Source organism: Pogona vitticeps, chromosome 11, assembly GCF_051106095.1.
Source record: "Pogona vitticeps strain Pit_001003342236 chromosome 11, PviZW2.1, whole genome shotgun sequence".
Classification (NCBI taxonomy): Eukaryota; Metazoa; Chordata; class Lepidosauria; order Squamata; family Agamidae; genus Pogona; species Pogona vitticeps.
The window spans coordinates 17,536,687-17,557,883 of record NC_135793.1 but is presented as its reverse complement, the minus strand read 5'-3'; the positions used below and the strand labels follow the sequence as shown (position 1 = coordinate 17,557,883).

The following is a 21,197-nucleotide window of genomic DNA, read 5'->3' as shown; positions in this document are numbered from 1 at the left end:
AGTCCCTCTGCCCTAAAATATTTTTAAGGCCTGTTTTGGACTTAATGAAATTGTGATGCACAGTCGTGAGTGAGCGCAGGACATACAACAGAGAAACGTACACACCTTTTACTTTCTCAGGTACACTAGAGGTTATTGCTTAGGAATGCAGTCTACAGGTTATCCAAGGAGAACTGGAGGTCAGATCAAAAGAAAATGTGCATTACCACCCAGTGGTAGGTTGGTGACACCGATATTGAGGTGGTGGGGTGTGTCAGAGAGAGTAAATCCACTCTGGACTTTGGACCTAGCATTTTATGTGCTATCAAATATCCTGGATCTTAGTTGGGCATGTATCAGAACAGGATGTTAGAATATCGCAAGATATAACATTCTACCCACTGTGGGTTAATATCCTTAAAGACCTCACCTGTCCCTTATAATTAATGAGGCTCTATAAGGCTTTGTCTCTCTCCCTCCCCTTTAACCTTCTATGGTGCTGACTGACCAAGTGAGGCAGAGTCCGTGTGTGCTTGCCTGAGTTTGTGGGCATTGCCTGAGTTGCAGCTGCATTTAATGCCCTTATGCAAATATCTGATTCTGAGTTTCATACTTGTATATTACTCAGTTTACCACAATCTTTTGCAAGTCAGAAAGCCATACTTGAGTGTACTGCAAAAGTGGACCTGGATTATACAATTGCCTACTTGAGAGACTCTGGACTTAAAAGGGCAATATAGATAACATGCCTGAAAAAATGCCTGTATTAAAAATGAGACCTGATCCTAAAGAAAGATGATGTTACATATGTTCAAAGATTGGGCACATTGCTAAACATTGCAGATTTAAAGATGCAAGAGCTCAAATGCCCAGAGGTGCACGTGTTTGTATTGAAAGAGCGGCCACTAGTGCCCCGAGGATGTTATAGCAGTCATGGACATTTTAGACCACCAAAAGGCAGATCAAGTATAAGATACAAGCAAAGATTCAATGATGATAAAAATGCTCATAATAATAACTAAGTGTTCCAAACATCTGATTACCAAGACATTTCCTTCTTGATAATGGCAATTTCATACTGTACATATTTGTCGAGTTTGAGAAAGCTTCAGTCAGCTTGATACAGAGAACAGACCAAAGATATCACAAGGAAACCAGCAAAGATTAAATGTGTTTGGAACTGGAACAGTACCTTTAAAGGTCCTCACTTCTAAAAATGAGGTGGTGAACCTTACATTAACAAATGTTGCTTTAGTCCCTGAAGCCTCAAATAATCTTATTGATTGGACTAGAGGAAAGGAAACTATTGTGGCCCAATCTTCAGCAGAAGCAGAATGTATATCAGCAGCAAATGCATGTAATGAGTTGGAATGGATCTTTAATCTCTTAAAGGATATTGGGATTGATGAACCTATACCCATGATGATGTTTGAGGACAATCAAGCGTGTATCACAATATGTAAACCAGAAAGTACAAAAGCAGGAGCAGAACTATAGGACTAAAATGTCAGCTTGTGAAGGATTTATACCAGAAAGGATTTATTGATATCAAATATTGCCCTACTAATGAAATGGTGGTGGATATTTTGACAAAACCACTGACGAAAGAGAAATTTGTATATCTTCGTGAAATGTTAAATATGCTTGATGTAAATACCAACAGAATTGATCCTGGTTGATGTTATTGATTATGTAGCCCAAATGTATTTATGTTACATCTTGAGAAGGGGTGTTGGCATATTGCAAGATACAACATTCTACCCACTGTGGGATAATATCCTTAAAGACCTCAGCTGTCCCTTTGTCTCTCTCCCTCCCCTTCACTCTTCGATGGTGCTGATTGACTGAGCGAGGCAGAGACCGTATGTGCTTGCCTGACTTTGTGGGCGTTGCCTGAGCTTAATTCCCTTTACTGTTTGGTATGTTTTGTAATGTAGTTTTAGTACTTTTATTATTTTCTTAGGATGACCTGTTTACCCTTTTCCTAAAAGAACTATATAAAGATTATTAATTATATTTTGTCTCAGTGTCTCAAAGCCTTTTTTTTCCAACACAGGATGCCAAGGCACATCCTTAGGTGTCATCATTAGGACTGTTTCCCATCTCAAAAGAAATAAACAAAATATGGTCCGCAAGTGGGCCATGGATCCGCTGGTGCTGACAGGAGTTGCAGTTCAATGACATCTGAAGGGCTGCGGGTCCCTCATCTCTACTTGGTGATAGCAAAATTCCTGAAGCCAGTCCTCAAGGCATGGGCTGGAGTTGAAGAGATGCTAGCCAGAAAAGTCCGATTTAAATTACTTGTGCTTCTTCACACTGATGTACTCAATGTCTGTCAAAAAGATTTTCATGCTGTGAAAGAGAGGTGCTGCTATGGGCCACTGGCTTTATCTGATGTCTCATTACTTCTGCTGCATTCAGGATGATTGTTAGTGTGCAATCTGATCACACACACACACACATAAACACACAGAGAGAGACTGAGAGAGAGAGAGAGCAGAGCGCAGATAAGATAGACAGCCAGGGCTGCCAGAAGTAGAATCACATCTGAGCAAAGGAACTTTTCAATAGAAAATACTTTCCTTTCTTTTTCTAACCCCTCCTTTGCCTCACTTGCTTTTGAAAAGACAGATTCACAGAGGCTTTTAGAGTCCTATTAAACTAGGTAAAAGTCCTCTTTTATCTGTGTTTGTGGTGTTATCAGAAGAAATATTGGTCTCAGAGGAGGTGGTGCATGATAGCAGACAAAATGTAGTGTTTATTTTGTGCTTTGTCAGTGAGATATCAGTTTTGCTTCAGTTTTATGTGAGTCTAAAAGATGGGGGGGGCCAAGAGCTCTTGAGCCATTGCTAACCAACGCATGAAAAGTCTGAATCATTCTCACGAGACTCTCAAAATGCTTAGATAAGATGTTTGAATGCACAATCCATACAGCTCTTCTGGAATGCTGAACACTTGATTTGCCCTCCATTGGTATAACAATTTTGTGCGTTTTTGTTCCAACATAGCTATTGTTATCCATAAATCTTCAAGACCTTACGATGGCATATCTGTTGTTTTTGCTTTAGTAGGCTGGGCCAAAAATGCCCTCCTTCATGGAAGCTATTCGTTTTCTGTGAAAAAGGAGTCATTTCAGAGACCCACAGGGGGGAATTAATGGCCAAAAACTTGTTATCTAATGTAGTAAATCATACTAGAATAGGCCCATATAAGTTGATTGATTCAATTGATTAAAATAGGCCCACTCTAATTGTGACATACTATAGCATAGTAAGTTAGAGTAAAAGTCGGCCATGTGAATCAATGAAATTTACAAAGGAAGGGACTCATTGAATTCTCATTGATTCAATGGGGCTTATTCTAATGCAATTGGGGATGCTATGCAACAGGAGTTTGGCCAATCTGTCTTAAAGTCAGCGGACAACTTGCTGTCGATACCCAGAGGTAAGAGTTACTAAAGAGGAGCCCAGGCAGAGCCTGCCCAGGGAACCTGTTGAGACATTTCAGCATCCCCTGGGCAATGCCAGTGCCCTGTTAGCTGATCCTGCCAATCTGAAAGCACCATTGGATTGATTCTGATACAAATAAAGAAGTGTTACTAAAACCACTGACCCCAATCCTGTTCTGCAGCTACACAAAATGTGTACCTTTTAGAGGCAAAGGTAACAAATATCTGTAGACATTATCTGTTGCATGCTGAGTAGTGTGATCATGTCTATGGAGATTTCTTAACTTACAGAGATTTTTTCCCCAAAAGGTAGGCCTTTGGTATAACTATGCAACTGGATTCGAGCCATTCTTTCTTTACAATGCTGAAATAAAAGCTGTTGGTATCACATCAAGCAGTGGCAGAACTGCAGGAAGCAACAGGAACCTCACAGAGTACAAATGAGAATCCTGGTAAAAAAGATGGAGGTTTCTACATGTATTTCATTAACTGCATGGAGAAGTACTCAGCAAATCTCCCTGGTCATCACCAAGGGCCCAGAGACCTAAAAAATAGAGGTAGATTGTATGATGATGTTCGGACTATTGACAATACATGTACTGTACACAATGCAAAGCCTCTTAGGCATATGAATGCATTTCATAACCGCCCCGAGTAGACATGGTCTAGAGGGGTGGGGTATAAATTTAATAAATATAAATTTAATAAATAAATAAATAAATAAATAAATAAATAAATAAATAAATAAATAAATAAATAAATAAATAAATAAATAAATAAATAAAATTTCTCACATCTTACACCCAAACAGAGCTAGTAGAATCTATCTCTCCACTATTTAAATCCATAGAAGACTGGCTATTTCTTTCTTTCTTTCTTTCTTTCTTTCTTTCTTTCTTTCTTTCTTTCTTTCTTTCTTTCTTTCTTTCTTTCTTTCTTTCTTTCTTTCTTTCTTTTGCTCTTAGAGCACTCAGAGCAGTTAGCAGTTTTATGACTGAGAAGCAATTTCAATTTAAAAGTAGCAATTAAAGTAACATTTCAACCTAAACAGCAGCAAAGTAATGCATTAAGCCCTAAGTGCAATTCCTTTTTTGTGCTGCAGGAGACTCGTTGATTCACATGCCTAATAGTGAGTGTACAGTTAAGCAAATCCCATTGATCCAATGGGTTTGCTTCAGTTTGGACTATGGTTTGGGTTTAGGCCTAAAAGTCTACCAAAATCTAATCAAGATATTTCCCAGCTGCTGTAGGAAAGAAATCATAGGAGGCTCTCATACAGCGTGTCAAGCCCTTTTCCAAGGCACTCAGGCCCATAGGTAGCCAACAGTGCAAGGAGGGCTGCCAACTGTGGGGGCAGTACAAGAAACTAGGCTCAAGGAGGACAGATGACTATCATATCTACAGCTCCAGCAACAGGCACCAAATAGGTTTTCAGGACCATGGACAGATCATTGGGAACAAAGGGCTTAGTTCAGATTTGCATGCTCTCTCTCTCTCTCTCTCTTTCTCTCTCTCTCTCTCTCTCTCTCTCTCTCTCTCTCTCTCACACACACACACACACACACACACACACACACACACACACACACTTCATGGCAGTGAAAGCTGATGACTCTCAATTCTCAGTGGTGATGAATAAAATCTGGTTTTCGTCCAAACTTTACAAGAGCTATTCAAGGAGCTGAAACGTTAATGTTCTGACAAGAACTCGGAGTAGATTCATCATCCTCATGAAATTGCAGTCGGCAACCTTAACTGCCTCATGTTTATTCCATAACTAAATTAAGGCAAAGAACCTTGAACTCTGCTTCTGAAAGTTTCTCTCTGAAATTTTCTGCATTTTTTAAAAATGTTGTTACTAAGAGTTTGAAAAAGAATTTCAAAAAACAGCACTGGAAAAAGACTTCCGATGCATCAACAAATTCTAAGGGATAAGATGTATACTATTAAACACAAACACAAGCAATAAAATGCTTTTTGCCTCTTTCTCTTTTAGATTAAAACATGGCATAAATTTCCCTTTAATTGCTCTCTGAGTTTTCAGTTATCAAATGCCTCATTTATAAGCTTCTAAGTAACTGCATCGTGTACCTGTTTATTCTCTGGCACGAGGAGCAGAATCGTAATAGTGTCTCAAACGTAACAGCCATCTTCATAAAATATGATGTTAAGGAAAGCTGAGCTCATTGTACTATACATATGTAAATGCCTCATGTTCAGTTGTCTCGGGGGAGGGGAGAACCAGACAGTATTCCCAAGCACAGCACGCATTAATTGTATGGCAATAAAGTGCACACGTACGAAGTTGAGAACATTCAGGCAGCATAAAACAATGAAAGCCAGGACATCATTAAGTGAAGCAGAAAAAGCCCTACTTAAAAGTTATATTTAAAATATGCATCACTGGGGAAGCAGTCTGGAAATGAAGTCTTTTTTACAAAGAGCATAGAGGGCAGGCAACCTAGTCCAGCGATCAATTAATGGATCACAAGAGCCAGATCCAACGTTAAATTTCCTTAACATTGAAAATATTGCCACCTGCTGATTCTTGAACATTCACAACTCACATTGTCAGGATGTAAATCCTCCCTTGTCTCACTCTCTTCTCCAAGAAAGAGACACTCCTCTCCCTGTGAGAGGAGATGTTGGTTTCTAAAAGACTTTTCTTTGTCACCTTATTGTCCTTTCTCCCTTATTAAGTGGAGACGTCTCTGGCAGAAAGGGTCATAGAAAGGCTGGGTGTCTTGGTGAAGAAGGAGTTAAGGTTTATTGGCTGAAATCCTATTGCACATAAATGTATGCTCATGCAAGATCATGATGTCATTGGTAGATTTTTATCAGTCAATAAAAAGTTTCCTGTTCCACTCTCTCTAAGGTCCAAGTCTCCCTCAGGAAGCCTTCTGATCTGGAGAAGACCTTAGGAACCTCAGGATTAGTAGGGTACAGCCTTCGGTGTCCAAAAATTAGCACTGGTGGTCCTGATCCCAGTGGCAGGACCATCAGTGGTCATTTTCAGGCCTTAACATCCACCTCCCCCATCCCAAGGATCACAATGTCTTCTCCAGGTCAAAAGGGATCTTGAGGGATCCCTAGAACCTGAGGGGGTGGAACTGTGGTTATGTGCTGTCAAGTTGGAACTCATTTAGAGTGACCCTAATAGGAGTTTCCATGGAAGTGGTTTAATCGACCCCAATGAACTTCCATGGCTGTGGAGACTCAAACCCAATCCTCTTGAGTTCTAGTCTGTCACTCTGGTCAGTACACTACACTCAGTGAAATAAGAACCTTTTAATAAATAATATAAAATAATAAAATAATAAATGTATGTCTGCACAAGCTGGTGACATCGTAAGCTTGTGGAGACATAAGTTTATGCAATAGGATTTCAGATGTTAAAAATTGCTCTTTAAAAAGGATGACAAAGAGGAAGAAGAAGAACACAGGGCTCTTCCCTAATTAAACAAAACATTTGTTAGCATTTCTGAATAAGCAACCTAGCAATGAAACCAACCAAACATCTCGACAGATGCTAAGTTACTCAAAATCATGAGACTTTCTTAGTTTCTTGCCTGCTGCAGTTCTTGGGCCCTTTTATGATTCAGGATCAAACAAAGAGAGAGTCCCAAACATGTCCAGCCAGCAGTTTAAATATCTCTGAATGAACTTGATTGGCTAATACCTGTAAGCCAGCAGCAAAAGCATTGCTGACATTACTATCTGCATCATGATGTTAATACTTTTCTTGCATGATGCCACCCTAAAACACGAAGCACAAGTACTTGTTTTGTGGCCCATTAACCAATCCATTACCTTGACAGTCTCAATGAAAAATTTCCATGTTGTGAGAATGAATGGATGCCAATCTTGGCAAACGACGGCAGTTGCTGCTTTGGTTCATGGACTTTTAAAGAGTTTGAGTCACTTTGAGCTGCCAGAACCCTTCTGTACTTGCTGCATGTGTGCTTTTGCACATTTTCCACAGAATTTTGAGATCTTGATTTTTTTTGGGGGGGAAGCCTTTTATTTCACTCTCATGCTGGGTGTGAAGAATCTCACCAGGGCTTGAAAATCTTCCATCATGATATATTGAGATGTCCTGAAGAATTTCAATCACATGGCCAATATGGTCTTTGAAGACATGTATTTGTAAGCTATCCTATACCATACAAATTATCTGCTGGTATACCAAGAGTAACAGAGGGAGCCAGACTACCTCAGCTGGAGAGTAGCTACTCTAAACTACGGCTACACAGCATCTAGAAATGTAAGAGCCACACCCTCATTGAATCTTGGTGAGCATCATCTGCTTCCCACTCCTTTTCTTTCCTGAAGAGCTCTTCTTGAATTATTTAGAAGTTATTCTGGGGTATTCGTATGCAGCTTTGTCACATTTTGCTCCACCAAAACAACTGAACCATGCATGCCTCCCAAAAATGAATCTTAGAAAAAAATAATTATAATAAATGTAGAATCAACCAACCAACCAACCAACCAACCAACCAACCAACCAACCAACCAACCAACCAACCAACCAACCAACCAACCAACCAACCAACCAACCAACCAACCAACCAACCAACCAACCAACCAACCAACCAACCAAACAACCAACCAAACAACCAAAGAACCAAAGAACCAACCAACCAACCAACCAACCAACCAACCAACCAACCAACCAACCAACCAACCAACCAACCAACCAACCAACCAACCAACCAACCAACCAACCAACCAACCAAACAACCAAACAACCAAAGAACCAAAGAACCAAAGAACCAACCAACCAACCAACCAACCAACCAACCAACCAACCAACCAACCAACCAACCAACCAACCAACCAACCAACCAACCAACCAACCAACCAACCAACCAACCAACCAACCAACCAACCAACCAACCAACTGCACTAGTCTAAGTCAGACCAAGCTCCAGCCCTGTGGACGAAATGGGGAGAGACACTATTAGAGATATGGCAGAAATATGTTCAATACACACACACACACACACACACACACACACAGACACACACATGTGAGCTTCCAGCTTGGTGATAGCATGGAGTTTGCACTTATTTTATTTTTTGTCAAGTTAACCCAATATTTTTAAAAATAATATCAAATTTGTGATATTAGAGGAAAAGGGGATGCAAAAATGCATATATTCAAGAAAAACATATTGAAAAATATTTGATTAGAAAATTTGTTACAAAATGTGTATATTCTTCAAAAGTCCACAAAAACACATGCACTATGAAACAAATATTTGCAAGAAGGAATAGGTGCCTGCATACATGACCATGTTCCACAGGAGAAAATATTTCTTTTGCATGAGGGTGAAAAGATCAGTGCTGTTTTTGTCAGGCAGCACCATTTGCAAAAAAAAAAAAAAAAGAGTCACAAGTTGTGTTTTAAAAGTTGGCATATTTTTGCACAAAACATATTGCTTAAAAATTCAAGATTTTTTGCAAAATGGAGTCAGTGGATTTTTCAGAAAGAATTCTCAAAACATGAAAAATGCATGAAAACAGTCTTACAGCCTTACCTAACCTAAGGAAAAGTTTGGAATTTTTTCATTCTTACCTGGGAGAAAGAACTAAGCAAAGTTAATAATCCATGATCCCCGAGCATTCTTGCTGTTCAGTGAGCTCTATGGACGTTTTCCTTCCCTCCCCTATTAAGTTTCTGTTCCTGTAAAGTTTTTTTTAACTCCTGCATACCTGGAGTTGTCTCCAAAGCGTTTCGCTACTTCCCTCTTGCACAGGGGAGAAACATGATTTTGAGAAGCTGATTAATATACATGATGCTCCTTGAATAAAGCTATGTGTTGAGTCATTAAGTAAGACACCAAAGCAATTCAAAGCTGCACCTCCTCCCCAAAACATATAAGCTCCCATACAGATAGTCTTCAAGGAAGAGATTAGTCTCCAGCTGCTCTACAATTGGCTCTCAGTGGTCTTTTCCAAGTCCATCTATCTCCCAGTCCTAGTCATTCACAAAAAAATGAATTGCCCACTTGCAAGCATACATTTCCAACTGTGCCTCTCTTTGTTCATTTCATGCTGCCTTCCTGCTCTGTTGAAAACCACCAAATGCATTGCTATTACCTTAATGTGAGTTTCAAAAGAGTTATTTAGTATGATTACATTCTACCATTTTTATACAGATTTTTTTTAAAAGGACTACCAGTAAAATTGCATCTCCACATTACATGCCTTGAATGATTGCAACCAATATTTAATTGGTAGTTCCCTTTTATGCAGAGATTCAGGATGTGATAATTGTGGTCCAGTCGATATCTCCCAAGCACTCCTGGTTCTGCTCTGTTTAGTCCTGAAGGTTTGAAACCCAAGACTAAAGTCACCTCTTGTGCTGGAGGTGGTCAGCTGTACATTCAGCTAGAATGAGCAAGCTTTGGAGATGGTTCTTCACATCTCAAGACCTTTCAGGGACCTTTGTAATGTCTTGCCAAGTTGGCTTGAACTTACAGTAACCCTAATAGGGCTTTCAAGATAAGTAAGATAGCTAGGAAACATTTTCTACCACTTCCATCCCCCCCACTCCGTGAGCTTCCATGGCTGTGCAAGGATTTGAATGTGGGTCTCCTGAGTTCTAGTCCATCACTCTATCCACTACAACATATTGAGTAATTAGGGGCTATACCAGTAGCCAAACTCAAAGCAGAAGTGACTGGTACATAAAGCCAGTCAGTAGTCCAGACAAGACTGAATCCACCAAACTGGATCTATTGATAGTTAGTCAACACTTACATAAATCTCACTGATCCAATTAATCTACTCTCATTGAGCTTCTTGATCAGACAGGGTTGAAAACCCCACACAGAATCATTAATCCAAATTCCGAGATTTAAGTCATGTGACAGAAGCAGCTACCTTGTTAAACTGTAAATAATAATCTTAAAGAAGGAATGGATATTCTTTAAAAACAACCACCACACATTTTTCCTGCCCATTGCCAATATTATGAGCCTGTAAACCACTTCTGATTGACAGCAACGTATGAATTAATATATGAATTAACGTAAGATCGAATCCACGTGATGGAGTGAGTTCCGATCAAATCCAGGCAATTGAGTGAGCTCCCGTCGCTTTGTCCAAGCTCCTGCCAACCTAGCAGTTCAAAATCATGTAAATGCGAGTAGATAAATAGGTACCACATTGGTGGGAAGGTCATGGCGTTCCATGTCTAGTCGCGCTGGCCATGTGACCACGGAAAAACACCGGCTCTATGGCTTGGAAAAGGGGATGAGCACCGCCCCCTAGAGTTGGACACGACTGGACTAAATGTCAAGGGGAACCTTTACCTTTACTTGTGAGTTAATGATCTCCAAAATGTATTAGCATTAAGAGCCCTGCTCAGGTCTTGGAATCTAAAGGCTCTGGCTTCCAGTGAGTCTTGGCATCCTTTCCTTTATCTTGTTGAGAAAAAGGAAACGGAACTAAGCACTTCTGTTTTGCGGAGGAGGCATTGACTTACTTTGCTAAGCAAACAGGGTTTCAGCCAGATCGTATGCGTAGTGCTTCTCAGGGTCTTAAGCAGAGTTCCCTCCCAAGATATGCTGCCAGATGCTTTTAACTCTGAAATGGACAAAGTGTGGCCCTCCAGCTGGAGCGCAGCCTCCATCAACCCCATTGGCAGCTGCAGTCCAACAACCAATTGGAGGGCCAAACATCTCCCGTCCTTGTTTTAAGAGGAAATGCAAAAGACTGGATCTGAATCTTCTGCTTGTGATGCATGTGCTGTGGCATAACCACTGCTGGCTTAAAAAATAAAAAAGGCACTCCAGAATTAGGTCTAGGACTAGGGTCAGGGCAATTGATTCTGTTATTTGTACCTCTGGTATTAATAGGTCACAATCCTTGCACCGGATGTTTGCCCAGAGACATTGATGCCATTTTATTTTTCATACTCTTTGTAATTTCAAAATTTAAAAAAAAATGTTGACAACAAAACAAAGGTGGGGAGGGAGAGAAGATTCACATGAAGCATCACTGGCATTGAATTCTTTTGTAATCTTCCAGACATTGAAAAGGTGCGTAGAACTACAGTAGTTCAAACTAGAGTTGAGCAAACTGCTGCTGGCTCTCTTAAACTAAAATTATTTTAGTTTAATAATTTTAATAATTTAATTTAATAGTTTTAATTTAATTTAATAATTTTAGCTGAATAACAGATGCAAATCCATTCATTTCCCAGAAGGGATTTGGGGAATAAATAAGGGATACCCACTCTATGTTTTCAGTTTCCAGTATGCCATATACAAAGTCACTTCCAGTTTTGATTTGACGTGTGCACTAATTGGACAACTGAGCAAAAATTTGATTTAATTAGAGGTGTTTGAGAATTGCGGGGCAGCAGCAGGGCGGAGCAAAGAGATGTTTTATCTCTCCAGGGTGGAACAACACTGAGATAGATTCTTCACAACTCATTTGCCATGTTTAAGTTTCAGAAGACAGTGAGCAGTCTGTATGGAGGAAAATAAAATTAAACCTAATACAGTAAACTAAACTCCTTGTGGAAACAGGGGATAACAGCAAGACTGAAGCACTAGAGAGGGTTCAGACTGAGACCACCATTGTGTGCGAGGGTGTATTCATGTTCAAGAATATATTTTTCTTTGTTCTCTCACTCAGCTTAGCTTAATAAACTTTACTGAAATATTGTTTCTATATTAGGATTGATCCTCTCTGTGTGTGAGATTGTGAAAGAATTATTGCTGTATGGGCCTTGAGTGAATAGGTCACGCCATTAGGGCACTGCGTAGCCCTTCCGCATTATACCTTTTTGTGTTCCCACCCCATTTTCAGGGATGGATTTTATTAAACAAACAAACAACCGAGAGATCCAGAAACACAGAGGTCATGTCAACCATGCAGCAGGTTTGAATGTTTCCTAAAGGACATGGGGCAAGTCACCTTTGAATTGTTTCCCCTCTATTCTGGTGCAGAGTGGATTGGGAGCTGTTGCACGCCCTAGTTTTGACTAAAGACCATTTCAGGGGCCCCAAAAGGTGTAAAAATTGTTGTAAAATTGAGAATCATGCTGCCCGGAGTCTTCTAAGGTATGGTTGATTTTGTTTTGCAAGGAAAGGCTCTGGGGAGTCTACACATCCTACCTAGGATCCTTGGTAAACTGCGTGTCACCTATGAATTTTGCACTTTCCATCATGACGCTGTGCCTTCCACTAAATGCACAAAAGGACCTGGAAGGGACTAGAAGGTGTGATCTCACCTCTTCCTTCCCCTGTTTACTGACCCCATTTTTAGGTGTGGAGCTATGTTTTCCTTCTGGATCCTGATCCACTGATTGGGAGTGTGTTAGGGGCTTTCAGTACAATAGGAAGGGTTGTGGAAACTTTAAAGATATTTATCCAATGTTTTATGGTCAATCTTTATATCTAAACAACTCTGCCAAACCAAATGAATTACTGTAAGCAGGACGGTAATGATAACTGGATTTCTCCTGTACACAAGAGACTTCTGTGGTTACTAACTGATGTGGATAGTTGTTTTTGGTTTTTATGTTGACACTAACCTCTCTCCTTTCCTTTCTCTCTAGGATTCTCCATTTTGCAAGCAATTATGGAAGCCGCTGTACAGAATAATTGGCAGGTGACGGCTCGATCCATGGGAAGCATAAAGGATGTTCAGGAGTTTAAGGCAATCATTGAGGAAATGGACAAGCGCCAGGAAAAAAGATACCTGATCGACTGTGAAGTAGAAAGAATAAACACCATTTTGGAACAGGTCTGTGGTGGGCAAGCAACTTTGTTTTCAGCGATGCACATAACATTACATCATAGAACTAGAGATGATGAGTACTGGCTACAGGACGTGCTAGCTGAGGGTGTGGCTGTCAGATCTTCTACTGGGGATTGCCAGAGCTTGAGAAGTTCCTTTTTAAATACTCTTCATCATAACTCCCAGAGTGCCTCAGCTAGTGTGGGAGTTCTAGTCCAAAAGGGGCAGAAGGAGGTTTTTAGCATGGAGCATACAGCAATATCATTATGCATTCAGATGAGTGAACAGACCCATCTCTCCTTCCTTCCTTCCTTCCTTCCTTCCTTCCTTCCTTCCTTCCTTCCTTCCTTCCTTCCTTCCTTCCTTCCTTCCTTCCTTCCGTTCTCTTTCTTTCTTTCTTTCTTTCTTTCTTTCTTTCTTTCTTTCTTTCTTTCTTTCTTTCTTTCTTTCTTTCTTCTTCTTCTTCTTGGGGCCTATGCATTATTTGACATAGTGAAGGCCAATCTCAAAGTTCTCCAAGGATTATCCTTTGCTTTGTTTTTGTTTTTTGTTGTGGTGTATACGTTGTTTAGATGCAAGCAAGGTTTGCCTCTTCTCTTCCATGTACCCCGGTCTGAAAAACGGGCAATGGCCTGGCCTAATTCCAAAGTAAGCTGGAGGAGTCCAAGACAGAATCACAGAGTAAATAATGAGTAGCCACAAGTCAATTCCCAGGAAAGGCAAAGTCACATTATATAAAGAGTCAGCAAACAAGGAATGTAGAGTTGAAGGAACAAAGTCAGGATCACAATAGGTCAAGTCCTACAAGACTGCTGGTTGAGTAAAAGGGAGAGAAGTAAGATGCAAAGTCTGGCATCAGGTTAAGATCTGATGCCATGACGGACAAATGTAGTAGGTATGTCACCAACATAAGGAGCTAAGAAATGTCAGGCACAGATATATTGCTTCCAGCAGCAACACCTTCCAGCTACAGTCAGTGCTGGCTCCTATCCTAGGGCACAGCAATAGAGGAACAGAAGTTACTACATGTGGAGTCCCCCGAGATATTCTCTCCCACACTCTGGCCAGAATGGTCATTCTGCATGGCCATTCCTGAGGTCTTGATTTGGATTTGGATTCTGCTGAAAAGTCCTCTTTCCCTGAATGGGGTAGATCACACATCACTCCTAGAAGGCCCAACTCTTCCTGGACCAGGGTTTCAAATAGGTCCTCAGAGGATCTACTTTATTCAGACTGTGTCCTTAACCCATGAGAACGTCTTCATCAAGGGACAGGTCCTACAGTACATGAAAGCAGGCTGTGTGTCGCACCTTGGGTCTCTGTCACAGATACCAGCCTGAGACTGCCTGATCTGATGGCCTAACCCAGTGGTTCTTAACCTTAGGTTACTCAGGTGTTTTTGAACTGCAACTCCCAGAAACCTCAGCCAGCACAGCTGGTGGTGAAGACTTCTGGGAGGTGCAGTCCAAAAACACCTGAGTAACCCAAGGTTAAGAACCACTGGCCTAACCTGTGTTGTTAGCATCTCGGCATGAATTGTCTCCAAGTGCACATTCCCTGCAGAATGTGTAGATCAAGACTATTGTACCTAACATTATATTGATTTATGCGTGTTTATGTAGAATATAATATATAACCCACCAACCACGTCCACTCCCTTGATACTCCTTTTCATTCCCTCTCCACCAACACACCCCAAATATTAAGTGGCCACTGAGTATGTTCTGTCCTTCTTTGGTTGTTTTGTCAGGGATTTTCCTCTTTAGCTTTTTATTTCCAAAATATCATTCCTGAGTCTATAAAACCTGGGCTTCTCTCAAGCCTTATGACGCTTCCCTCTTGTATCTTAGTAATCTTATTTGGCTATCTACCCATCACTAGCAGCTGAGCTACACGTGCGTGTTATGTTTGTTTTCTTTAAAATAGATAGAAGAAACTACTGGCGTGTTCATATGAGCCTTTTCACACACAAAAAGCTGGCTTTCTGACAACTTAAAAGTCCCTGAATTGAAATTATTTATATATAACTTAAATATTATAAACATCTAGGTAGGGAAATAACTCTCTTGTGAAGTACTAGGCAGGCTGATGTTGCTAAATACCTAATAGCTATTTGGTTATTAATAGTAACAGCTAAGAGCAATTTTTATCTCTTGGAATTAAATCAAATGTAACATTTTCCATTCCGTTGTAAATATATTTTTCTAGAAGAGAAGTCATGCTGAGTTCAGGAGGGCTTTTGTTCCCTGGAAGATTCTGAGGACTGTAGTCTCACAACACATTAGCATATTCTTCTCAGCACAATTTTTTGTTATTGACTGATGGCAACGCTGGCCTCCCCACCATAAACAAATTGGAAGCCGTGCGGCCGACGTGAATCGGTTTTGACAGCGTTCAGTTCCAATCAAGCCTCGAGTTAAATCCAGTTGGGCAAATGGCTCACTTGGGTCATATCCTGCTAACGTTAAGGTTGGGGAAAACGTTGCAACAAAGCTGGAAGATTAGATTGTCTTACAAAAAAGGGGGGAAGCAACATTCTTTGTATTTAAGCATTCTAATTCTAACTGAATATTCTATGGAGTGTCCAGGAGCCTTTTGTGGTATAGCAGGCGGCTAGTTTTTCTCCCATATTTTTCTCATTCTTCAAAGAGGAATAAACAACATTCTTCTTAGAGGAACAATCCTGAGCATAGAATATAGTCAGAATCCAGATGGATAGTTATGAACTTAACCCACGTATACAGCACAGGCTAGTTGATAACTCGGTGATTTAAGTATCTGGCTGCAGATCCAGAGGTTGGAAATTCACTTTCCCGCTATACCTCCTGGGAGAAGAGACAGCCTGTGTAGCCTTGGGCAAGCTGCGCAGTCCCAGGGCACCCCCAGAAGAAAGGAAGGGTAAATCACTTCTAGGTACTCTTCGCCTAGAAAACATTGAAAAGGATTGCTTTAAGTCGGGATCAGCTCGATGACACACAATGATTTTTATTTTATACAGCACAGGAAGCCCCCAAATGATTTGGGAGAACAATTATCATTTTAAAAGGCGAAAACCTAATGTGTTAAATAAGAGCCAGTGTGTTGTGGGGGTTATAGCGCTGGCTTAGGACTCAGGAGAGAAGTGTTCAAATGCTCCTTGGCTGTCACACTCATCTTGGGCCGGTCAGAGTCTCCAAATAAGATTTATCTCACACGGTTGTTCTGAAGATAAAGTGGAAATGGGAAGAAACGTATATGCCACTTTGAGCTGATTGTAGGAAAGATGTGATATAAGTTTAACAGATAGACAAATAAGTAACTTAGAAGTGGGGCATCTTTGGCCCAAGAACGTGATGTCACAAGGATGTCCCCATTAGGCCCAGGGAAAATCTCAAATATCCTATACCTAAAATGTCACTCTCTGCACATTTCCAAAGAAAAATATTCTCTATAAAAGAATATTAGATTTTCTCTTAAAAGAAAGGACTTCAGGGGTTCATCTGGCTCTCAAAGCTACACATTCATAACTATAGTATTTCCAAAAAAGCAGCCATGTTTATCCACTACCACATTAACGAAGGCCTAACTTCCATTGACTAGAGCCACTTGGCCAGCGTGTGGCCCTTCAGGCATTCCTGGAGGCCAACTACTATCAAAAAAGGAACGTGTGCTGCTTATATACCACTCTATAGTGCTTAAAGCATTCTCTGGACAGTTTACAATTTTTTTAATTAGGCTACACATTGACAAACACACATATCAGCAATTTACTAAGCTCAGAAGGATGGAAGGCTGAGTTAACCTTGAGCCAACTATCTGAACCCATTGAGTTTGAACTCAATGAGCAGAGTTTTGACTGCAGTATTGCAATTTAACTGAAGGCTCTTTACTATCTCTCCTCATCTCTTCTGCCAAACCTCCTTATATCCGCTGACTCTGCCCCTCCACTCCTCTTATAGGCTCATGCAAATGAGATCCTGAATATGAGTGACAGGAGTGACGTGGGGCAATCGTCACAGTAAGAAAATGTGAATTAGCCATGATGTGATTCAAATTCAACATACTTGGTTTGGACCCAAACCCCATTAGATCCCACTAAAATCAGTGTAAAAAAGTTGGTCATGACTGAGTCCCACTAATTTCAACTCATTAACTTAAGGGTGGAGATAATATCTTCCTTCATCATGGATGGACCATTCTGTGTAAGGCAGAGAAGGCAAGTGGAAGGAGTGGGTGGGTTTGCAGGACTTAAAGTCACAAAATGATCTAATTCTCCACACAACATATGAACTTGTCACTCAAAGTCATTACCATAAGAAATGATGGGAGTTATTTCAACTTTTATTCACCTGGTTAACACACACACACACACACACACACACACACACACACACACTGAGTGTATGCTAAGTGAATTCTGGGATATTTCTGTATCCATGGGAATGCAGTTAGCAATAGGTTTGGGGTTTAGCGTACAAGGCTTGTAGTCTCTCAGTCTACTAAATACTTTCCTCACAACCAACGGACAACCAGAAGACATCATTTGTACTGCTAGACATCATTGTTTTCTGGAAATTAGCAGGATACTTTCTTTAATCCAGATACATCAATTTGGCCTGGACCAAAAAAATCTCAATGACTAAAAGCGACCTATTTGAAAGGATAGTGCTTGTTCTAGCCATCTCATTTTGTGGTTGATGATGATTTAAAAAAAAAAAGAGGCTCAACGGTGATGGGAAGACTATATATAGCAGGTGGCTGAAATTTGGTGACATTGTTTAGTTCATCTCCCTAATGAATTCTATCTCCCCCATTAAGAGGAATCAGAGTAAATCTCTGTACTAACTCCAGGCTGGCATAGCTGACCCAGGTTCATAGAATCAGAATGGCCTTTGCATCCATCAGATCCAGAACTTTCTACCCCACTATGCCCAATTCCAGGGCTTTGCTACACCAGCATCCACTGATAAGAAGACTGCTGAGTAATTTCCTCATCCCTCTTCCATGCTGGCTGGAAGATTCTGGAAGCCATCATCGAGAAAGACTAACTTTTTCGAAGCTTTGATCCAGATGTCATTGGCTTCCAGCTTGAATCACCCTTCACCATTGGTTAAGGCTGATAGAAGTTGCAGGTCAGCAATATCTGGATGGCCATGATTTCCCAAAGCCATTCTAACATAGCTGTGCATGCAACCCACTTACTTGTTAGGAATTTTATCCTAGGTTTGTAGCACCTCCTTATTATCATCTGTAAAATTTGGGAAGATGTGCCACTGGGGTACTGGCTCTCAAGGAGCCACTTTGTTTCACGGCATTTCTTATTGGAGAGATACCGTATTTTTCTGTGTATAAGATGGCCCCATGTATAAGACACCCACCACTTTTCTAATCCAAAATTAAGAAATCTAAGTGGGTCTTAGCAAGTGCAGGGGAAAGGGATCAAAGTGCTGCAGGATCACTTTGATCCCTCCTTTCCCCTCCACTTGTTTTGTTCTCTCTTCAGCTTACTTCCATGTATAAGACGACCCTCAATTTTTTGTCTAAGGATTTTAAACAAAAGTATAGTCTTATACACGGAAAAATACAGTAAATCTCAGAGGGAGTGATTCAGGAAGAGAAGAAAAATAAATTTTATTGTGTTGCTGACTTACCTGTGCCCCTCTTCTTGCTTCTCCTACCCTGGGACCAGGCTCACTGACTCAGTGCAGAGTTACTGGTATATATGTTGTTTCATTTAGCAGTGTGACTGGACATCTCATATCTTATCAACTGGCCACAGCAGATCACACGTACCTGATGAAAACACCAGTAGGATTCTGGCCATTGTCTCAGTTAGATGGAGACCAAGGTGATTCTGTGGTCCCACAAACTAATTGTGGCCAAAGATACAAAACCTTTTTCTCCACCTTTATTTTTTTCTTTGTGTCATTCTTGTCACCTATTTCTCCTTCCTTTGGTAGAACATAAAATAACTTTATTTTCCTGGAGCTGAGAGCAATTTCATTCTGGAAGTCTTTTCAGCAGGCTGCTATATACTTTTAAGAGCCAATAATTCAGGTCTGAGGAGGGGGGAATGGCTTTGCTTTTGGTGAGAGGTTAACACATCTTATTTCAAGCCAGAGTGCCTTTCTGTCCATTTAGACTCAAATCCCCAAAAGAGAATTAAGGAAGAGCCTGTTCAAGATCAAAATGTTGAAACACTGCAAAGAGTTTACTTATTCCAGAGACTCTGTGTTGTATTTATTGAGAAGAAGCTGCTTTTCAAATGCAATCTTAAAGGTTAGGCTGAGAGGCAATTTTAGGATTAAATAAAAGCATTCACCAAACAATATCTAAGCAACCACTGTAGAGAATATAAATTCCATGTTTCCCATCTGTTGGTCAAATTGCTCAAAGTCATTCTTTTTCTTTGGTTCATTTGTTCTTTCTTTTAAATGCAATGGAAAGCGTGCTTAGCCAAGTTCCTTTCAGAGGGCATGCAGGACATTTTCTTGACCTTTTCAGATGTGATTTTGAGATTAATAAGAAAATGGTGGCTTTGGCACTAGGGTGGAAAAACCTATGAAGGATCTGCCAGTGGCAAAGGGAGCAGGCACGCTGGCCATGGACCGAAGTCCACCATTCAAGAAAGGGCCATCTTGGCAGTTTCTGGTCCATCTTACCCCTCTGGCTGGCTGGTGCTCCCTATTTAGCGAACATGAATAGAGATGGGCACAAACCAGCCATTTGGTGATTCAGCATCGTTTGTTTACCGGCCGCACAGCTGATCCGCCGTTCAGTGCCCCACCCCCTTCATCAGGCCGCCACTCAACAGCAGGATCCTGCCCAATCTCCTCCAGGTGCTGCTGCCTAGTGGGCACCCACTAGAGGGGCAAGGCATTGAACTGTGGATCAGCTGTGCAGCCAGTAAACAAACCACACCGAATTGCTGAACCACCCGTTTGTGCCCATCCCTAAACAGGAATAATAATAATAATAATAATAATAATAATAAGAAAAAACATTTGCATGTCTTGTTCTCACTTTCTCTAGTGATGAGGACCACACGGAGAAGACAATGGGTAGTGGTAATAAAGTAACAAGGTCAGGTCCACACATGATCATGCACTCAATTGTGCAACTGAGGTGCTCCGCAGCACCTCCTCAATTAGCTGCAATTAGCCAAAGCATATTATGCAAATCTTACATAAGCACCACCAGGAGTTACAAAATCAGGTCGTTGTGTTTTGTTATGTTTTTAAACTGTTAAGTCCAGGGCTGTGAAGAAGCCTTGCTAAATTTGTCATTTTCTCTCTTTTTTTAATTTTTGTTTTATTATCATTATAATTTATAAAATCCATCCATGCTGATTTAACATCGTGCCACCTGGGTATAGCTTATAATCATTTGTTAAAACAACTACAATACACATTACGCTCCTAATCTATACAACATCCTTCTAACCATTGATAGAACAAGTCCCATGTTTAATTATATTTTGTATCTTCTTTCCCCTTGATTTTCAGTGTTAGTCTATCCATTTCGGCGCAGTCCAATATCTTTTTGATTATTTCTTGATCTGTAGGTGTTTCTTCATTTTTCCAGTACTGTGCAAATATAATCCTTGTGGCTGTTAAAATATGCAGTATTAAATATACATTTTGTTTATCAATACTGTCTGGTGATATACCTAACAGAAAGAGCTCTGGCCTAAAATCTACATTCTTTTTGATTATTTTAACAATCCATGTATGTATTTTGTTCCAAAGATTTTTTGCTTTATCACAAGTCCACCAGAGATGATAATAAGTTCCAGTTTTTAATGACATTTCCAGCATTTACTTGACCTATTAGAATATATTGTAGCCAATCTATCAGCTAAATTTGTCATTTTCAGTGAGACAGCATCCCTTGACATGTCAAGATAGCCTGCGAAGAATTTGTTAACCCCTGAGTTGTCTCTTGTCTCCATTGCCAAATACAAACAAGCACATTTTTACCATCAAGGTTTCCTTAACATGCATGAAATGTCACTGTTTAAAATTAGCATCCT

The 21,197-nt window shown here is 40.4% G+C and overlaps 1 protein-coding gene across 6 annotated transcripts in view; it reads left to right on the top strand.

The window, feature by feature from the left end:
• Positions 1-21,197, top strand: part of GRIA3 (glutamate ionotropic receptor AMPA type subunit 3) — a 197,324-nt gene that overhangs the window by 87,032 nt on the left and 89,095 nt on the right. For all 6 annotated transcript variants that reach the window (XR_013538679.1, XR_013538680.1, XM_072981225.2 and 3 more), the window contains exon 4: positions 13,005-13,192. Coding sequence is in view for 4 of the 6 variants with exons in the window: in XM_072981225.2 (XP_072837326.1) it covers positions 13,005-13,192 (188 nt within the window). In the remaining 2 variants the exon portion in view is untranslated. The remainder of the gene's footprint in view (positions 1-13,004; positions 13,193-21,197) is intronic.